General features: G+C 35.3%; 2 protein-coding genes across 6 annotated transcripts; both read left to right on the top strand.

Annotated features, from left to right (window-relative positions):
* The first annotated feature begins 1,384 nt into the window (after window positions 1-1,384).
* On the top strand, window positions 1,385-5,991 carry LOC129311414 (uncharacterized). Of its 4 annotated transcripts, XR_008593293.1 has the most exons (5): window positions 1,385-1,486; window positions 1,939-2,308; window positions 2,443-3,572; window positions 4,420-4,870; window positions 5,682-5,991. XR_008593293.1 is itself a non-coding variant. In XM_054953721.1 (4 exons), the coding sequence occupies exons 2-4, from the start codon at window positions 1,969-1,971 to the stop codon at window positions 4,466-4,468; spliced, it is 1,515 nt and encodes a 504-aa protein (XP_054809696.1). In that variant the 5' UTR covers window positions 1,385-1,486; window positions 1,939-1,968; the 3' UTR covers window positions 4,469-5,991. The 4 variants fall into 4 exon arrangements, 3 of the variants coding, with proteins under 3 accessions (XP_054809696.1, XP_054809694.1, XP_054809695.1); XM_054953721.1 differs by having other exon boundaries at window positions 4,424-5,991; XM_054953719.1 differs by having other exon boundaries at window positions 4,420-5,991.
* Window positions 5,992-9,855: 3,864 nt separating this feature from the next.
* LOC129311375 (cyclin-dependent kinase F-4-like) lies at window positions 9,856-16,680 on the top strand. Of its 2 annotated transcripts, none has more exons than XM_054953660.1 (19): window positions 9,856-10,081; window positions 11,449-11,709; window positions 11,785-11,836; window positions 11,935-12,525; window positions 12,625-12,703; window positions 12,804-12,872; window positions 12,961-13,050; window positions 13,136-13,274; window positions 13,573-13,675; window positions 13,761-13,813; window positions 13,930-13,996; window positions 14,666-14,774; window positions 14,955-15,020; window positions 15,119-15,187; window positions 15,314-15,374; window positions 15,453-15,572; window positions 15,795-15,826; window positions 15,921-15,996; window positions 16,080-16,680. In XM_054953660.1, the coding sequence occupies exons 4-19, from the start codon at window positions 12,518-12,520 to the stop codon at window positions 16,292-16,294; spliced, it is 1,356 nt and encodes a 451-aa protein (XP_054809635.1). In that variant the 5' UTR covers window positions 9,856-10,081; window positions 11,449-11,709; window positions 11,785-11,836; window positions 11,935-12,517; the 3' UTR covers window positions 16,295-16,680. The 2 variants fall into 2 exon arrangements, with proteins under 2 accessions (XP_054809635.1, XP_054809636.1); XM_054953661.1 differs by having other exon boundaries at window positions 9,860-10,081; window positions 15,453-15,569.
* Window positions 16,681-17,094: the final 414 nt, after the last annotated feature.

Here is a 17,094-nt window from a genome sequence, read left to right as displayed (position 1 = left end):
ATATTCCCTTGAAAAATAATATTATGACCAAAAGAAATATTTTTAAATTTTTAAAAAATCAATAACATACAATGTTTTTATATAATATTAAGGTAGGAAGTATATTGCTTGAAAGTTTTCATAATAACATTAAAGTAATTTATTAAGTATGATTCATAATAGAAAAAATCTCATAAAATCAAGCAATACTAATAAAAATTTATTATAACATATAACATACATACATATATATATATGTCGTGTTGAGCAAGATTAAATTTGAACTGAACTTGGAGTCTAGCCTGACTCGATCACCAAGATTAACCCAGGAGATTGGGTATGACTTAGCTTACTAAGTTGGTTGCAAGCCCCTAGTTTTTGAGAACAAGTTTTTGAAATAAAAAATTTAAAAAATATGTTTGAATCATTATTTTAAAAAATGTATTTAAATTGGTGAAATAAAGGGTGAAATAATAATTTATTTTATTAATATAATTGTCATTGCTGAAAACACAATATTTTCAACCTTTTCTCCAGTTTTTAAAATAAAAAATAACAAAATATTAAAAAATGTTCTGATTTTTTAGTTCTACAAAATAACTTTTAAATTTTTTGCTTTTTAGAACAAATAACAGAAAACATATTTTTAAACATGTTTTTTATTTTGTTGTCAGAACAAAAAACTATTCTAAAAATGGGTTGCCAAATAAACTTCTATTGGTTTATATAGTTTACTGTCGTTTATATGCACCCTCATGCGATTCACACTACTAATAATTAGTATTATTATGCTTTCTTTAATTTTATTTCAGAAAATTATCTTTCCACATTTTATCACATATCATCAATTTTTTAAAATTTAAATTTAAATTATTTTGATATCCCTACATCACGCAAACTACTTTTTAACCAAATTCAAATTGCGCCAAAAATCACTTGATTCAATGGCATTTTATATCCTTTTAAAAGGAGTTTATGAGTTCTATCCTCAAATAATTTGGGAAATATTATTAGGCGTGCGTAGTGTGGATGTTGTGTGCTTTAACACAAGGTGTGTGTGCTTGCATGTGTGTGCTTCCCTCTTTTATGGGGATGGGATGGTTAGAATAGTTTAAACCCAAAAAAAAAAAAAAAACAAATCCAAGTTATGTGTCAGACAAAGGAAAACATAACAAATTGATAAATTCTACGCCCTCCCTTCAATATTAAGATATCTTTTAAATATGATTTTTAAAATATAAAGTATTTTAAAATATAATTAATATATTTTGTTATAAAAATATTTTTAATTAAGAATGCAATTTACAAGGTTTTTTAATGGAAATATGAATACACTTAACTAAATTAATTTATTATAGTTATAAATTATTATTATTTTTTATGCTGGTCTTTGACATACTAATATCCTCGTCTTCCCGACTTCCTCCGTCGAGCTAGGGCAAATAGATTCACAGCTAACTCCCACGTCTTCAAGCTCCTCCGTTCACATCTGCGTGGCCAAATTAACGTGATTGCACTTCACTTTTATCAAGTTATAATCGGTAATTAGAGTATTGGAAATTCTTCCGTATTATAATCTCCATTGATGGGTTGTCTTTCAATAGTTTTCTTTTCTTTTCTTTTCTTTTTTCATGATTGCATACTGAAGCTTCGAAATTCTTCTATGGTGCGGTATTTTTCCATTTTCTAAATTTTTTTTTTCTTTTTTTCTTTTGATACGATCTTTCCAGACGGAGAGTGCGAAATCTTCTCCTATTTAATCTGCCCAACCGAGTAGATAGTAGAGGAAAATTAGTAATTTGGGTGCTGTTTTGTGACTGCAAATATTCTCTGTGTACTTGAAATCACTGGGGTTAACGTTCCTATTACTTACTCTGGATAATCTTGTTTTCTTGACTCTGCTTGTAGTGTAAATTTTCTAAACCAATATTTGTCATCAGCAGACCTGTTTTGATGCAGGAAGAATTACCATTTTCCTCTAGCCGCAAGATGATTGATTTGTTTTTGTCGGAGCCGAGCTGGGATGAAGATATGGATAGCGGTGACTCAATGAAACTGAGAATATCCCTTTTGAGTGAGTTGGAATCTACAATTCGATCATTGATCATGTCAGGAAGTCGATCAGAAGCTCGACTATGGCTTTGTAACACCATCGCAGGAATGACTTCCATCACTTCTCGCCATCAGTGTGAGTTATTTCTGAATTTACTGAGGTCACAGAAGCAGGGTTTTGCTTCTCAACTTTTGCATATGATGTTTGAGAAGAAACCACAGATAGTTGGATCCATTTTAGCGAAGAGAAGTCACATACTTGAAAAGTTTTTTGAAGGTGAGTTTCATCTATGCTTTGTTCATAGCTGGACTAGTTTGATTATGAAACTGCAGGGGCTACATTCCATTTGTTTGTGTGTGTGTGTGTGTGTAATTGTGGGCCCTGATTATGCATGATTTTGAGGAATGCAGGTAATCCAAAGCGTGTGTTGCAGTGGTTTGTCAATTATTCTTCTTGCAGCGGACTGGAGCTGGGAAAAGGTGCAAAGGCGTTGTCTCAATTTGCATTCATAAATAGAGATATTTGTTGGGAGGAGTTGGAGTGGAAAGGAAAACATGGGCAGTCACCAGCAGTAGTTGCTACAAAGCCTCACTATTTCCTTGATTTGGACATTCAGCAAACTGTAGAAAATTTTCTGGAGAATGTTCCTGAGTTCTGGTCATCCAATGAATTTTCTGAGTCAGTCAAAGATGGTGATATTTTTTTCATTGACAGGCAATTTTTTGTGCAGTATTTTATTGATTTAATGTATAAAGAGGATGGAAGGGATATATGGGAAGTTATAAATAAATTCCTCATAGAGCAGCCGTTTTCTGCTTTGTGCCACCACCTTCTTATAACTCTTGAAGAGCAGGATTTATTCAACTTTTTGAAACTGCTTCGTGGGTTTCTCAACCCTATAATGGAATCTAAACATTTCAATGGCATCTCTAGTCTGTTTGAGATTGTACTTGTAAAGTGTGAAGTTCCTGAATCTATTGACCAGATACTACTGTTAAATGCTATCATTACCCAGGGACGGCAGCTTCTTCGACTTTTGCGTGATGAAGATGCCCAAAATTCACGGGAAAGAATCAAAGAAATTGTCTCAAATATATCTGCAATACCAAGCAACTCCAATAGTTTGATTCCATTCTTTAAGAATGTTTGTAAGATGCCAACTTCAGAAGTGATAAAGTGTCTGGGACTTCAATGTTGGGTTCTTTATTATAGAATGTCACAAGAATGCTGTAATCCTGAGTCATGGGAGTCTGTCTTTTTGAATAATTGTATTGGTTTCCGCAGCTCCAACAAATATGCATTGCTAGATGATGATGGATCATCAGATGAATATCTTTACAGTAATGATTGTACTGCTTCAATAGTAGATAAAAGAAGGAAGAAACGGAAGGCTCGGAAGAAAAGGAGGAGGAACTGTGATGTTGATGATTATGACGATGTACTGCTGAATTTTGATTCTACAAGTCAGAAGTTGGATTTGCTATCAAATTCTGGGAGCTGGTTGCTTTCAACTGACGGGTATCTTGCAACATGGACTGATGTTAGTTGATCCCCTTATCTTTGAATAAAATCTATTGAGCTTCTAACTAAAGTGAAACTGTATTTTAGTTGTACTAAGCTGTCTTTCTTCCTCGCATAATGATTCTGCCATTAGATGAGCCATGTTATTCAAATGCTTTCAGATGTGTAAGTCACCATATTAAATGAATTTGAATCAGTACTAGCTATTAGACAAGATGACAATAGACAGAGAAGTAATAAAAGGAGTGTTGATATTTGCAGTTGATCAATGGTTGCATTTGCCCCATTGTTCTATGGTAACTGTAGCACATATTAATATGACTGCGATAGGTGGCATTTGATGTTTGGATATATTGTTAAAACCAATGTTTTCAAAACTGGATTAGACTGGCCAGTTTGAAAATTGGTGACTTGGTTTTTGGTCCAATCTAGAACATGGGGGGGACTGGCTGAGAAAAAGCTGGTCAAAACCCTTGGTCAACAACCTGTGAAAACTGTGAAAACCGGACAGTTCCTTGAGAACCTGGTTTTAAAAGGTGAAGTTAAATATGCTGAATAGCTGGATTGACTTTCAGTTAGTTATAGACTAATCTGTTTATTTCTTTTTGATATTAACTATTTTGGATTTGGATCAGCGCGCACACATATATCCTGTAAATTTAGTATCAATACTTTTATTTGTAGTATAAACTGAATATTAAGGATCTAGCTATTATTGAATCATTTAATTTAATTTCTTCCTTTTTGACTTCAGGTCTTGTAGAGGATAATGTGGTTGAAAATTTTTAGTTTTTGGTTAAAAAAATCCCAAAAAAAAAATTGAAATATTATCTGTTGTACTAATTGTTTGATGATTTTTCTTCTAGGTAGATTTACCTGACCACCTTCATTTACATTGCTTGTCAAAGTGGATGACATGGCTTTTTGCCAAGTGAGGTCGAACCCTACTTCAATGAGGCTGCAAAACGGGTGTTGAACCGTTAACTGTTGGATGGAAGTATTAATCACAACAACCTTTGGTATTTGCAAATTGAGAAAACTCCACCCAGCTAATGGAAAGCATGCATTGGCTCTTGAATTTGCTATGTACTTCAGCTTTTCGGCAGCAGCACAGTGGGATGAAAAGCTTTTTGCTTCATTTTGAAGATTATTCCCAATATATGTGGCTCCTCTGTAGAAGGCAAAGCTCTGAATACTATTATGGAAAGCCGGCTTTGAGAGTTGTGAATACTCCAAACAATGAACTCGTTGTGTGAAGCTAATGAAAGAGTCATTGATTTCTGAAAGCTGTGCTTCATAGATTACTGCAGTCCAGGGGTGAGCAACATGGTTTATCTTTCTTTTTTTATTTTGAATATCTCTCCACTAATCGATGGAATGGGATTCTCTCCATTCATGCCTTCATACTCAGAGGTGAGGGTGGCCCAAGGAAATATGACTTTGCACGGGATCCACATCCCATAATTGCACTCATCTATTAAGAACCGATTGGTTCAATCTCAGCACCTTAGCGTTAGTAATCAAGATTGAGCGATATTTTGTTGCCTTTTCATGTGGGCCCGTGGTAATCGTTTTTACGGAAACAATGGCAATACTCATTCATACCTCCCTTTATGAATCTTCATTGCACTTTATTGCCATCTTCCCATTCCAAAAACGTCCTCTCCCATTTCTTCTTAGACAGCTCTCCCCTCCCCTCTTTTCTTGTTCCACGACCTTGCCTCTGCTGCCTCTCCAGTCTCCATCATTTCCGCCGCACCACTGGCCTCTTCCCTCATCTCCATCATCGGCCTCTCCTGTCATTTCCACCACCAATGTCAGCCTGTCCTCTCATCTGCCACCATTGTTGGCCTCTTAGATCTCACTGGCAGCGGGATTCTTATGTGAACTCACCAGTGGTGGCTGCCTTTCGAATTCATTGGCAAGGGCCTTATTCTTCTTTGAATCGACCTTCATCTTTGAAGTGTTTGCCTTCTTCTTCAAACTCACCAATGGTGGCCTTCTTTGAACTCACCAGAGACTGCCTTCTCCGCTATCACCTTTTCTTCTCTTGCCCCATTTCCAAATCTATTCTCCATCTTTTCATTGCTCGGTTTACATATCTTATTATGTTGTGTGATTTTTTTAGTTGATTTGGCTGTTTGAATGCTCATTGTTGATTTGTCGATGGTTGCCGGCGAACTGGGAGAATGGGAATTTATTTTTTGGAGATCAAGGCTGAAAGGGTCACTTGATAATCTATTTGGCACTTGATTAGCAGAACATACCAACAGATGCCTGGTAATCAATATTACATCGCCGCGTTGTATTTGCATTGCATTACTTTATAGATGTAATTGAACAAAACATGCCCTTATTTCCTTCTCTCCCTCCCCCCCCCTTCTCTAAATGAACTCTTTGTATTAACATTCTGTTATTAATTTAGATTTTCCAATCCATGTTCACCTCTCTAATTCTCCCCAATTGTAATGCGGTTATTGTTAAATGAAGATGGTCCAATGTTGGTGTTTGAATCCACAGTCCGCATCATTTGGATTGCTGCTTGAGAACATTGAGTAATTTCTGAAACTAAGGACACATGTCCCTATCTTTGTTAGCAAAACTTAGGTTTTAAACTATGAAGATTTAACTAGGTAAGCCTTGCATTTCTTTGTCATAGTGCTTGTTGCTCTCCATTTTTATTTTATGTTGATATATGTGTTTGATGTGAAGTCGAGTTATTTTAACTAAAATGCACGCATACATGAAAATATATCGTAGAAATAAAATAATATCTTGCAAAATTCTATGTCATTAGATAACTCTTTTCATAGAAGAACAAAATTCTATGTCAAAAGAGTGAAAGACCACGTAAGGAAGGCTAAAATTAGAGTTAGAAATTCAGGTGGGTTGGCCTGACATGGGTTGCAGGTTAAATTGTCCGACTCGTCATATGTGGGTTGATGAGTTGCCCAAGCTGCAAATTTGATGGGGCAGGGTTAATCAACTTGCATGTAAATTTTTTACCCAAAAAAGAAAATTCATGTAAATTGATTAAAAAAATTCAGCCCAACCCGCTGCTTTATGGTAAGCTCAGTTGCTGGACATGGGTGATTTTCCGTGCTCTAGACAAGCCCAAAAATTACATAAGCCATCCCCTGTTTCTAAAAGCTGACCTAACGGTACCTCAATGTCGGCTCCTAGCAAATAGCCCTTCTGAAGAGCGAAGACCTCTTGAAAGCATCAGATAGATAACGTGGTGTAACCGTATAATAAATCAAACAAAGGTTTTATTTTTAAAGCAAGATGATTAAACTAAAAGCTCACTAATTTTGATAATTTGCTTCCGACAACAATAGGAAGGCGAAATCGTAGAGTGAAAGTGAAAGCCTGTGGGACTGCTATTGCTTAGGCTGTCCGCCACAGCCGGGGAATCTTTCGTGTCACTGCTTATTGCAACGAACGGCTTTTTGCTTCCTTAATCCTCTCTCTCTTCTCTGGCACGAACGAATCTCTTTCCAGTCTGCGGGAATGGAAAGAAAATAAAACATTAAATGTCGTGTCATAAGATCCAAAAGCCAAATAAATACTTGAATGTGCATTACTCCTCAACCTAACTAAAGCCACGCCCATCTAACTTCAAAGTCTATCCTGCCAGCCGAACACGCTTGTCAACATTGGCCATCTAACACATAATTCTTTCCAATTTCTCTCCTTTATTTAAATTAGGTTAGCTGTCGGGCCCGCATGTTACAGTTTAGACCCAGCTCCAATCACTTGGGAGCTGCACTATTCAGCAACTCCAGTTTACACACGCGTATTGATTCTAATTTCAAATTGCTATATTGTTTCTTCTCCGATCTCTCCTTATTCTCCTTTCTTCTTTTTTTGCCCCCAGACTTCCTCATCAATGATTGAAGGGAATTGAGAATGCGAACTACCTTTGATCTACCTCAATGATTATCTGCGCCATAATATATATTCTAAGCGTTTAGAAGAATAGTAATGCCACGTTTCATATATAGAAAAGTATTCTCTGGACCAAAAAGAAAAAATGTACCTATCCATTTTTTCTTTTTTTTTTTAAGGAAAAGTTCTTGGTGAATTGAGTCTTGAGAATTCATGAAAATTAAGGTACTCCTTTAAAATTAAAGAAGCTTGCAAAAGTATTTAGATATTATTTACTAACAAGATTTTTCATGTAGATAGTAGGATTTAATCTGATGACCTTATGAATTATGAATCAAGTTTTTATTAATTGAACTAACTTTCATTAATGCACCTGTCACAGTTTCTTTTAGGTACATTCATCACTCTCTTTTTGAAAAATATTTTCTCATGCTTGCATGCACTCAAATTTTTTAGGAGAATTTGAATTCAAGCAACTAAAAATAAACTACAAATTACATGGTGTATAAAATTTTAAGGGGAAAGGAAGAACAGCCCTCCTTTCAAGTTTTTGTGATTCTTAAACCCAAATTACACAGCGTTTAAGATTTTAAGGGGGAGCCCATCATCAAATCTGAATTATGAATAAAGAGGTCGGGTCATACTATATACTATCATATTCAAAATGGAAAACTATAATAACGTTAATGATAAAAAGTCGGCAAAGACATCATGATAACTTTTTCATCATGATATGGCTATAAGTTCAACGAAAGACACTTTTTCTGAATAAATTATCATGGGATACAACCCCAACATGTGAATATGTAATATAAAAACTTAAAAAAATTGCATAATAACATAAATTTATAATATAAATTATCAAATTAAAGTGTGTTTTCATCATGACTTGAATAAACATGATATCTTTTTTTTTTTTTTGGTTAGAGTATATTTTTCCTTTAGGCCAAAGGTCAGAGTTGCATTTGGAAGATGGTTACTCGTTTTGCTTGGCCAGCTCTGTGTTCAGCCACGTCGACATTCCATCAACCGCATTGCCACGAAGATGATGTTATATTCCCCCAGTCTTATTGGTAAAATATCTTTTAAAAATAATTTATTATTTAAAATATTAGGCACTTTATAATGATTATATCATTTTTTAATTTTATATTTTTTTAATTAACATGAAAATATTTAAGATAATTATATCATGATTTAAAGTTATAAATAAAAACAAAAGTAAATCTCATCTTTTTACAATATAAAAAATTAATTTTTTTTAAATGCGTAAAATAGTCAAAAAAAATTTTATAATAAGAGCTAAGACAAGAGTATTATATATTATATATTATATAAATATTATAAATAAATGTATAGATTTATAGAATATTTTTATGCACATGTAGCATAAACCGTAAACTGAAAAAGATCGTGCAAAAAGTGGCATGATAACTATTTTAGTGCATGTTTGGATAAATATGTAACTGAGGTTTGGATGGCCAAAACCTCAGTTGAGGTGTCAAAAGCTCATTATAAAAATTTTATTTTTGTTTGGCTATAAAAATTTTGTAAAGAGCGTTGGGAAAGAAACGAGCGTTAGAACTGAAGCCACAAAATGCAGCTTCTAAAGCAACGTAACGTGGGAAAGTGAAGTTGGCATTCATTGTTTCGTGGGTTTTCTCTTTCTTGTCCTTACATGATATCTCTTGCTTCCTCAATCTCTCATCTTATCGTAAAGTATTTGCACAAGGTTTCAGGAAAAAATAGAAAGAAAAAGAAATATGAGATTATACAAATTGAATCATTAAATCAATTATGATTAAATTAAATGGAATAAAAAACTAATCATAAACAAAATTTTTTTTAAGTTAGTAGCAATGTAATTTATTTTTTAAAATCAGTGCAACACATTTATAAAATTTAAAAAAATTTAATATGTCATTTATCTTAGATTTTTTTAATTCTAACTTTTAAAGAATAAAATTGTATAATTTAATTTTACCTTTCTGAAAAATTTAATTGTAAGTTTAATATTCTTTCCTAAAAATATCATATTAGTTACAAAAATATATACAAAAAAAAATTGATGTCTATTTTTATCATTATATATCTCAACTGATTTTTGAATCAAATCATCCAAACAAATTTTAGTTCATTTAACTGACTTCTGAAAAAAAATATCCAAACATAAATCACGTTAAAGTCACAGACATTTCTTCCAAAATTTGCTAACCTCAGTTAATTCTAACCTCAATTTTAAAATTTTTAATCCAAATACACCCTTAATTTTTTGACCCAAAAAAAAGCAGTTCAGTTTAACCGAGACCAAGAGATACAGAAGCGGCCGATGCACCGTGGGATCGAACGGTGATGATGTCGCAATTCGTCTCGAAGGGGATGTGGCTATACAAGCGGGACGTACCCAGCGATGGTAAAACCGTAAATTAAGTGTGCCATTCGCAGACAACTGGACAAGGGCTTTTGTGTTTCTTGGTCCGCACGAGGGAATTGAGATCAAACGAGAGCGGGGAGGGAGAGAGAGGGTATAGGACGTAGGTAGCGAGAAGGAAGGCAATTCGATTGCTCCCGCAGAGAGGAAGCTCTGGATTCCACCTTTTCCCGTCCTCGGAGACGGTGGTTATGCCGCTTGCTGTTAAGGTCCTTTCTCCGTCTTCTCCGTCGCATTCTCATTCTTCGTATTCTTATCTCTTTCCATGTGATTTCATCGTGTCTTCCTTACAGATCCGATCCGATCCGTTTCGGATTCATTGGATTTGTTGCTGCAATCGGTTTGAATTAGTGTAATTATTGGTTTTCGTTGAATCTGTAATCGAACACCAAGGCTTGCTGAGTTTGGTGAATTCGATAGCTATATTTCAGAATGCCTTACTTTTGAGGATGTAGCGATTGATTTGGTTCGTTTAGGGCTTGGTCGAGGTTAAATTTGTTTTTGTGATCTGTAAGGTTTGTGTTTGTGGTTTTGCTTCCGATGTTGTAGATTTGTTAGGGTTTCTCTTCTTTTATCCGACTACATAGCATTTTTAGCTTAGCTTCATCCTATGTGAAGGATTGTCTACCGATGCTGTTTTGGTTATCCATTTTTCTGTTGGCTGAATATTTGATGCAATTAGCGGATCGTAGTAGTTAGATAGTTTCTTACTGGTTTACTTGGAATGCTTTTAATTCAGCTCCTTCGCTGGTGCAAGTGCATTTTTACATGCAGTTCGATTAATCCTCATCTGGATAATATTCAGCCAAATTCCAATGTTCTTCCGTTTTCTAATTTAACGGACGGATAACTTTTCATATGCCGTATATTTGATAATATTACCAAGTTCCTTGACATATGCTGCTTCCATGGTAAATTATCTTTGATTATACCCTGAGGTTGATGTGACCGAATTTTGATCAGTCTCCAGGTGACATTTGACTCCAAACTAACCTTCTGAGTTGTGACCGATCCTTTGGTTCAAGGCCTCAATAAATATTTCAAGGCCTCTGTTGTGAATGGCATCTAAGTCATTTACAAGGCTTCAGTATACATGAGTCATGGATAATCAGTTCTGTGTAAAAGCCTTGTAAATGACTTAGATGCCGTTCACATATTTGTCTTAGAGAACTCTTGTATTGTTCTTTGATATCTCGGGAATTGAGGCCTTGAAATATTAGTTGACAAAACAGGTCTGAGCTTCTTGTACTTTGGAGGCCTTTTAGATATTTCATGAGCAAAGTCTCATTTTAGATTTTGTATTTGATTGATATATTGGGTTGATAGGCTGCTCGTATATTCTTCTTGTTGTTGTGGTAAATTTTTAATCTTGTGCATAAATGTTGCTTGCTCTGTTGAATCACTGTTCTGCTTGCACTTGAAATTTACGTCTTTGCCTTTCATGTCAGATTTTTGTCAGGATATTTGTTTATTTACTTGTATGTAGTATAAAAGAGAAATTGAACTTGTACAGTTTTTAAAATTATTTTATTTTAATTTTTTTAATCTGAGCGTTTCTAGTTTTCTTCAATTGCAGGGTGCACTGGCTTCAAATCTAAATTTTCTTGTTTTTATTTTTGAGATATGGAGGGAGATTGTTTCAGGTCAATATGCTACCAGTATCGGTTGTTTTCATTCCAAAAAGTGCTTGATTGGCGGTTCTTCATCCTTGGAGATTTTCTTCTCGTTTCCTTTGTTAATTGCACCTAGTGTTCTGCTCCTTTTTAATGATCAGCACATGGCATGTAATGTTAGCTTCTTCTGAGACTGGTGCTGCATCTTTTATGCACTTGTGCAAGTAAGAATTTACTCTGCTTCTGTTTTTGCCACAAACAATATGATTGTTATTTCTTAACAATATTTCTTTGGATAGTGCATTGCTGACTGAACGTCAACAGGAAACATCGAATAAGTTGTCTTCTGGGGTAAGAGAACTATAAGATAATTTATTAATCCTTCTCTGATCAATTTTATTGATTGAAATTGAATTCTAATTTCGTTTTTTACTTTTGATTTTTTATAGGGCTGAAGAACGTATACTTGTGACTGAATATCAGATGCTGTCTGCACCTTGAGAATTGGATAATCAATTGCATTGAATCAGTGCATATTGTAGTTATTAGTAATTGTTTTGTTGCTTCTTACATGGTACTGGTAGTAACAAAACATCAGCTGCCTGAAGCTTCTGAAACACTTTCTATGTAGCTTAGAAGTAGCCATCTTTAGAATCTTGAAGTCTTGTGCGTCGAGAACTTTTGCTGGAGACTAATGATGTGGCTTTGATCAACAATCATTGTTCGACCTTGCAAGCATCAGCATGCTCTCTCGTTCTTGTTCTTTACTACCACCTCCTGCTACCAATACGAAACCGTGGATGTATCAATCAATAAGGCTGTGCTGCTCATCCATCACAAAGTTTCTGTTTTTGTGCCATTGTATGTCATGACAGAAAATTGATGGTGGAGTTTGCTGGACCAACAGACATATAGTAACATTCTATTGTTCTTTTGTGAGTGTCGTTTGCAAGAGATAAATGCAACCTATCTTTGTGTGTCTATTTACCTTTGTTGAATAAAGAAAGAGCTACTTTGTGTTCCGCAGGAACAATGGAGAGGTGAATATTTCTTGGAGAATTTGTCCATTTTCCCCCTATATTAGTATATATTCTTCAATCAAGATTCCTTTTTAAACTCCTCTTGCTTGTTGAACACAGGTACAAGTTAATTAAGGAAGTTGGTGATGGAACATTTGGGAGAGTTTGGAGAGCTCTTAATAAGCAAACTGGTGAAGTTGTGAGTGTGGTTTACCTTGCTTGATGAAAGTACATTACCAATGCCTATGCAAATTCTGATTGCCTTTTTGGCCCATTCTATCTTCTGATGTAAAATGCAGGTTGCTATCAAGAAAATGAAGAAGAAATATTACTCTTGGGAGGAGTGTGTAAACCTGAGAGAAGTCAAAGTATGAAATCTTGCTGATTTTGAAGTTTCATTTGCAATATAATGTTATGTTCATCTATATGTAATTTTATAAATTTCTTTTTTGGCAGTCATTACGGAAAATGAATCATCCAAACATTGTCAAGCTAAAGGAAGTTATTCGAGAAAATGACATTCTCTACTTTGTTTTTGAGTACATGGTAGGTTGCAATTTCTTATGGCATTTTGTAAAGTTGATGTGAGGCTAATAATAACATGTGATCTATGTCATTTGGGGTAATGTAGGAATGCAATCTGTACCAACTCATGAAAGACAGGGAAAAGATGTTTTCTGAAAGTGAAGTTAGAAATTGGTGTTTTCAAGTTTTCCAAGGTCTTGCATACATGCACCAGCGTGGATACTTCCATCGTGACCTGAAGCCAGGTAATTAGTTATCACTTGTTTTGGTACAATATATGGTAATATTCAATGGAAAAACTTATTATCATTGACCAGCAAGCAAATTAATAAATTGAAGGATTAGTTCTCTCATTAATCATCCCTGATCGTTTTTTTTATTTTTTTTTTCTAAAGTTAATTTGATTTTTTAATCCATCAAATTTGCCTTGTTGTAGGACGTGGGTTGATAAGATTCCTGGTCTTATGCACGAAGACTATGATTTTGCTATAAATTTTCTTTCATTGTTTTTTATTTCCGACATGGCTTCGTTATTACTTGCAGAAAATTTGCTGGTCTCCAAGGATATCATAAAGATTGCTGATTTTGGTCTTGCACGTGAGATCAGTTCCCAACCACCCTACACTGAATATGTCTCCACACGGTGGTAGGTGTCTTGAATTTATAATTAATATATCTCGATCATTACATGTCCCAGGCATATAATAAATTGCATCACGGTCTTTTGTTAGGTATCGTGCACCTGAAGTGCTGCTTCAGTCTTACTTGTATACCTCAAAAGTTGGTGAGTGATTTAACATGGAATAATATCATTTGTGTAAATGATTAATCTGTTACTGAGAGTGTTGCTACTTGACTTGCACAAAACTATATTACTTATCTACATTTTCTGATTTTTAGACATGTGGGCAATGGGTGCAATAATGGCTGAACTGTTCACACTCCGTCCTCTTTTTCCGGGTGTCAAGTATGTATCGTCTTTCTGTTTCCTTGCTCCCTAACTTACCAATTGATGAGTTGTAGACTGTTTATCGTTGTTGATGAATAAAAAATCATAGTATCTTTCATTAGGCAATTACCAACTCTACTATTCTGGTCCTTAATATTAGTTACCTTCTAGAAGGCTTTTTGGTCCTAAGATATTTGAGCATTAATTATTTTCCTTCCACATGTGCCCTTAGTTTGTTGGCTCTGCAATTAAAAATAGTTTACTCGTTTGTTTTATTTCATGGGGAGATAAAATGTTGGGACTTGGGAGCATGCCTTATCCTTGGAAATACATTACGTTCTTGGACTTTAATGTATTTAAGAAGGGCAATGTTGGAAGCTATTGGAATTTTTTTTAACAAATTTAAGGATGTAACCTACTTTAATATATTTGCTTAATATATGTCAGGTAATTAAAAATGACATGTTAAAAACCAGAGGGAGAGTGCCACTTGGGGCTTGGGACTGGATGCAAATTTTTGTCAATAATTATTTTACTGAATTAATTGGAATTTTTCCTTTTGTTTATTGGCGGTTACATATTCACACATGACCCTCCTACAAGTTCGTGGTATATATGAATTTCAAGCAACTTGTTTCATGACTGGGTTTTGGGAATGAACATTTTCTTTCATGGCTGTGCTTGCAGTGAGGCAGATGAGATCCACAAAATATGTGGTGTGATAGGTAGTCCAACCAATGAATCCTGGGCTGATGGACTTAAACTGGCAAGGGATATTAACTATCAGTTCCCACAGGTTAGCTTTCCCTTATTTGGGCAGCTAGGAATTTGGATCTCTGTTGAATTTTAAATCATGTTTAGTGCTACTTGTCTATACTTGGGAGTTGAATTTTTTTGTTGGATGTTTTCTACTGCCATTTTATATCTTTGGATAAGAAGTGACTTTCACTAAATAGCGAAAATTGAAAATTTCCAGCTTCCTGGTGTACATCTTTCTACGCTGGTCCCATCTGTTAGTGTTGATGCAATCAGCCTTATTACTGTAAGTAGCTTTTCCCATTGTTGTTCCAGCCTTGTCCTCTACTTTCATGCTAATAGATTGCACTTTTTCTCCTTTCTCTGCATTTGCTACCCATGTAGTCGCTTTGTTCATGGGATCCTTGCAAGCGGCCAACAGCGGCAGAGGCCCTCCAACATCCTTTCTTTCAGGTTCTCCATGAACTATTTTTCTAGACGGCATTTATAATTATAATGTCTTCCCATATACCAATGGAAATATGTTATGCAGCTTTTTTTTGCAAGTTTATTTAATTCATAGATTTTTGTTTGTTGTAGAGTTGCTTTTACATTCCTCCATCCCTCCGCACCAAAGCAGTAGCTCGGACGCCTCCATCTGGTTTGTGTTTTTATTTTGGTTCGGTAAATAATTCTAATGGTGTAATTCTGGGTATGCTAATAATCTCTGTTGTTGCAGCTGGAACAAGGGGATCACTGGACCGGCAAGGGGCTAAGAGATATTCTTGCACTTTGTCTAATTCTAAGCTCACCAATAACCATTCCTCCCCAAAATTACATCCATCATTAGCTACAGGTGGTCTGTTTTGTTTTAAGCTAAGATGCTTGTATTTTGCCTAGATCACTGCTCGTGTGTTTGGTTGGAGGGAGGGGGAGAGGGATACTGCTCCCCTCCCCTCACTTCATCCCCATTAAAATCCTTCTCTTCCCTTCCGCTCTGTTAGGCTTGTTGAGTGGGTGCCTTGTGGTCCTGTATGCGTTGCGTGCAAAGTTCTCATGTTCTGAATGTATGTTGTTACAGGTGTACATCGCAAGCTGGATATGGTAAATGAGGTCAGTTGTTTTTTCCCCCGCTTTCTGTGTGGACCAGTAAATGTTTGTCCACCTTGTTGACAATTTCCCTGTTCACCCGTCTATTCTCTTGTAGGATGGAAATAAGACTGACAAGTCCTCAAAGGCTACCAAACAACCAAAATATCGACCACCAGGAAAGGACAGCCCAAGTAAGCCTGCTCTGCTAATATCCATTCAACTCAGGTATTTTGGTTTCAGCGTAACTAAAAGGGATGTTGATGTTGGTTGACAGCTTCTATGAACAAGGGAAGGACTAGTACTGTACGTGGGGTTTCAGAAACGGCTGACAAATTGGCTAATATGGCAGTTAGTGCTCGAAGACAATCAATGGGTGCACCTCCAATGAAAGCCGGAGGGCATTGGATTACTGAATCTCGAAACTTCCTGCTGAGGCCGGCCCAAGAGATTCCAGCTGCAAGAGCTTACTCAAGAAAAGTTGCTGGATGATATGGAACATTGATTGCAAGTATCATCGTCATGCTATGGCCCTGAGCTTCGACTCTGCTGTTGCCTTTTTAACCTCTTGGTATTTTCCGAATAAAGCTTTTTCATTCCTACGTTTGTATTCTTCTTTCCTACACGCTGGTGTCATTCAAAATGCTCACCTTTTCTTGCCTTTCTATCGAGGTGGGATGTAATGTGAGATTAGTTTTCCGTCAATTTCCGCACTCATCGTTCCTATTTTAGAATTTTTCATGTCTGGTTGCGTTTTACTTAAAACTGATTTGATTTCTTTTATAAACGAATGGCTTTTCCAGCACTTGTGAGACTGCTAGTTTTCTGTGACTTTTAAATTGTAAATAAACTGATAATTTAATCTATTTGTGTGACAATTTAATCTATTCTTTTCTTTTGAAGTATTTCCAAGTCGTTTATCTGGCTTATAAGTTGTACTTACTGAGCTTACACTGCTGCAATTTTTTGAAGCTTCCACTAGCATCCTCTAATTATAGTATTCTTTTGGAAGTTTTTCTTTCGTATTTAATCGTAGCTTTGATATGGGAAAAAAACTTTTACTCGCAGCAAGTTGCTTTGATATTGAAAGTAAATTCTGGCCCAAAAAAGAGATATGGAGATTAAAGAGAAACCGAGTTTTTTATACCAACGGTTGAATCGTTAACCGGTGAGCTTATTAGAGGGGCATGAGGAGAGTCGATGGTGTGATTTACGAAAGAAATTACATTTTTTAACATTATGTATTTGATATGTTTGTTTTTAATTAAATTAAGATATATGACTTTTTTTAT

This window comes from Prosopis cineraria, unplaced genomic scaffold (assembly GCF_029017545.1).
Source record: "Prosopis cineraria cultivar Desert tree isolate PC_DT_omini unplaced genomic scaffold, ASM2901754v1 PC5, whole genome shotgun sequence".
In the NCBI taxonomy this organism is placed as follows: Eukaryota; Viridiplantae; Streptophyta; class Magnoliopsida; order Fabales; family Fabaceae; genus Prosopis; species Prosopis cineraria.
The sequence above is the reverse complement of the archived record's forward strand: the minus strand, read 5'-3'. Positions and strand labels throughout refer to the sequence as shown.

Coding starts and splice junctions, on each gene's coding strand:
- LOC129311414 (XM_054953719.1), top strand. CDS start 1,969: ATGATTGATTTGTTTTTGTCGGAGCCGAGCTGGGATGAAGATATGGAT. Junction 2,309..2,442: donor ACTTGAAAAGTTTTTTGAAG/GTGAGTTTCATC, acceptor TGAGGAATGCAG/GTAATCCAAAGCGTGTGTTG. Junction 3,573..4,419: donor ATCTTGCAACATGGACTGAT/GTTAGTTGATCC, acceptor TTTTTCTTCTAG/GTAGATTTACCTGACCACCT.
- LOC129311375 (XM_054953660.1), top strand. Junction 15,188..15,313: donor TCCAACATCCTTTCTTTCAG/GTTCTCCATGAA, acceptor TGTTTGTTGTAG/AGTTGCTTTTACATTCCTCC. Junction 15,997..16,079: donor ACCAGGAAAGGACAGCCCAA/GTAAGCCTGCTC, acceptor GTTGGTTGACAG/CTTCTATGAACAAGGGAAGG.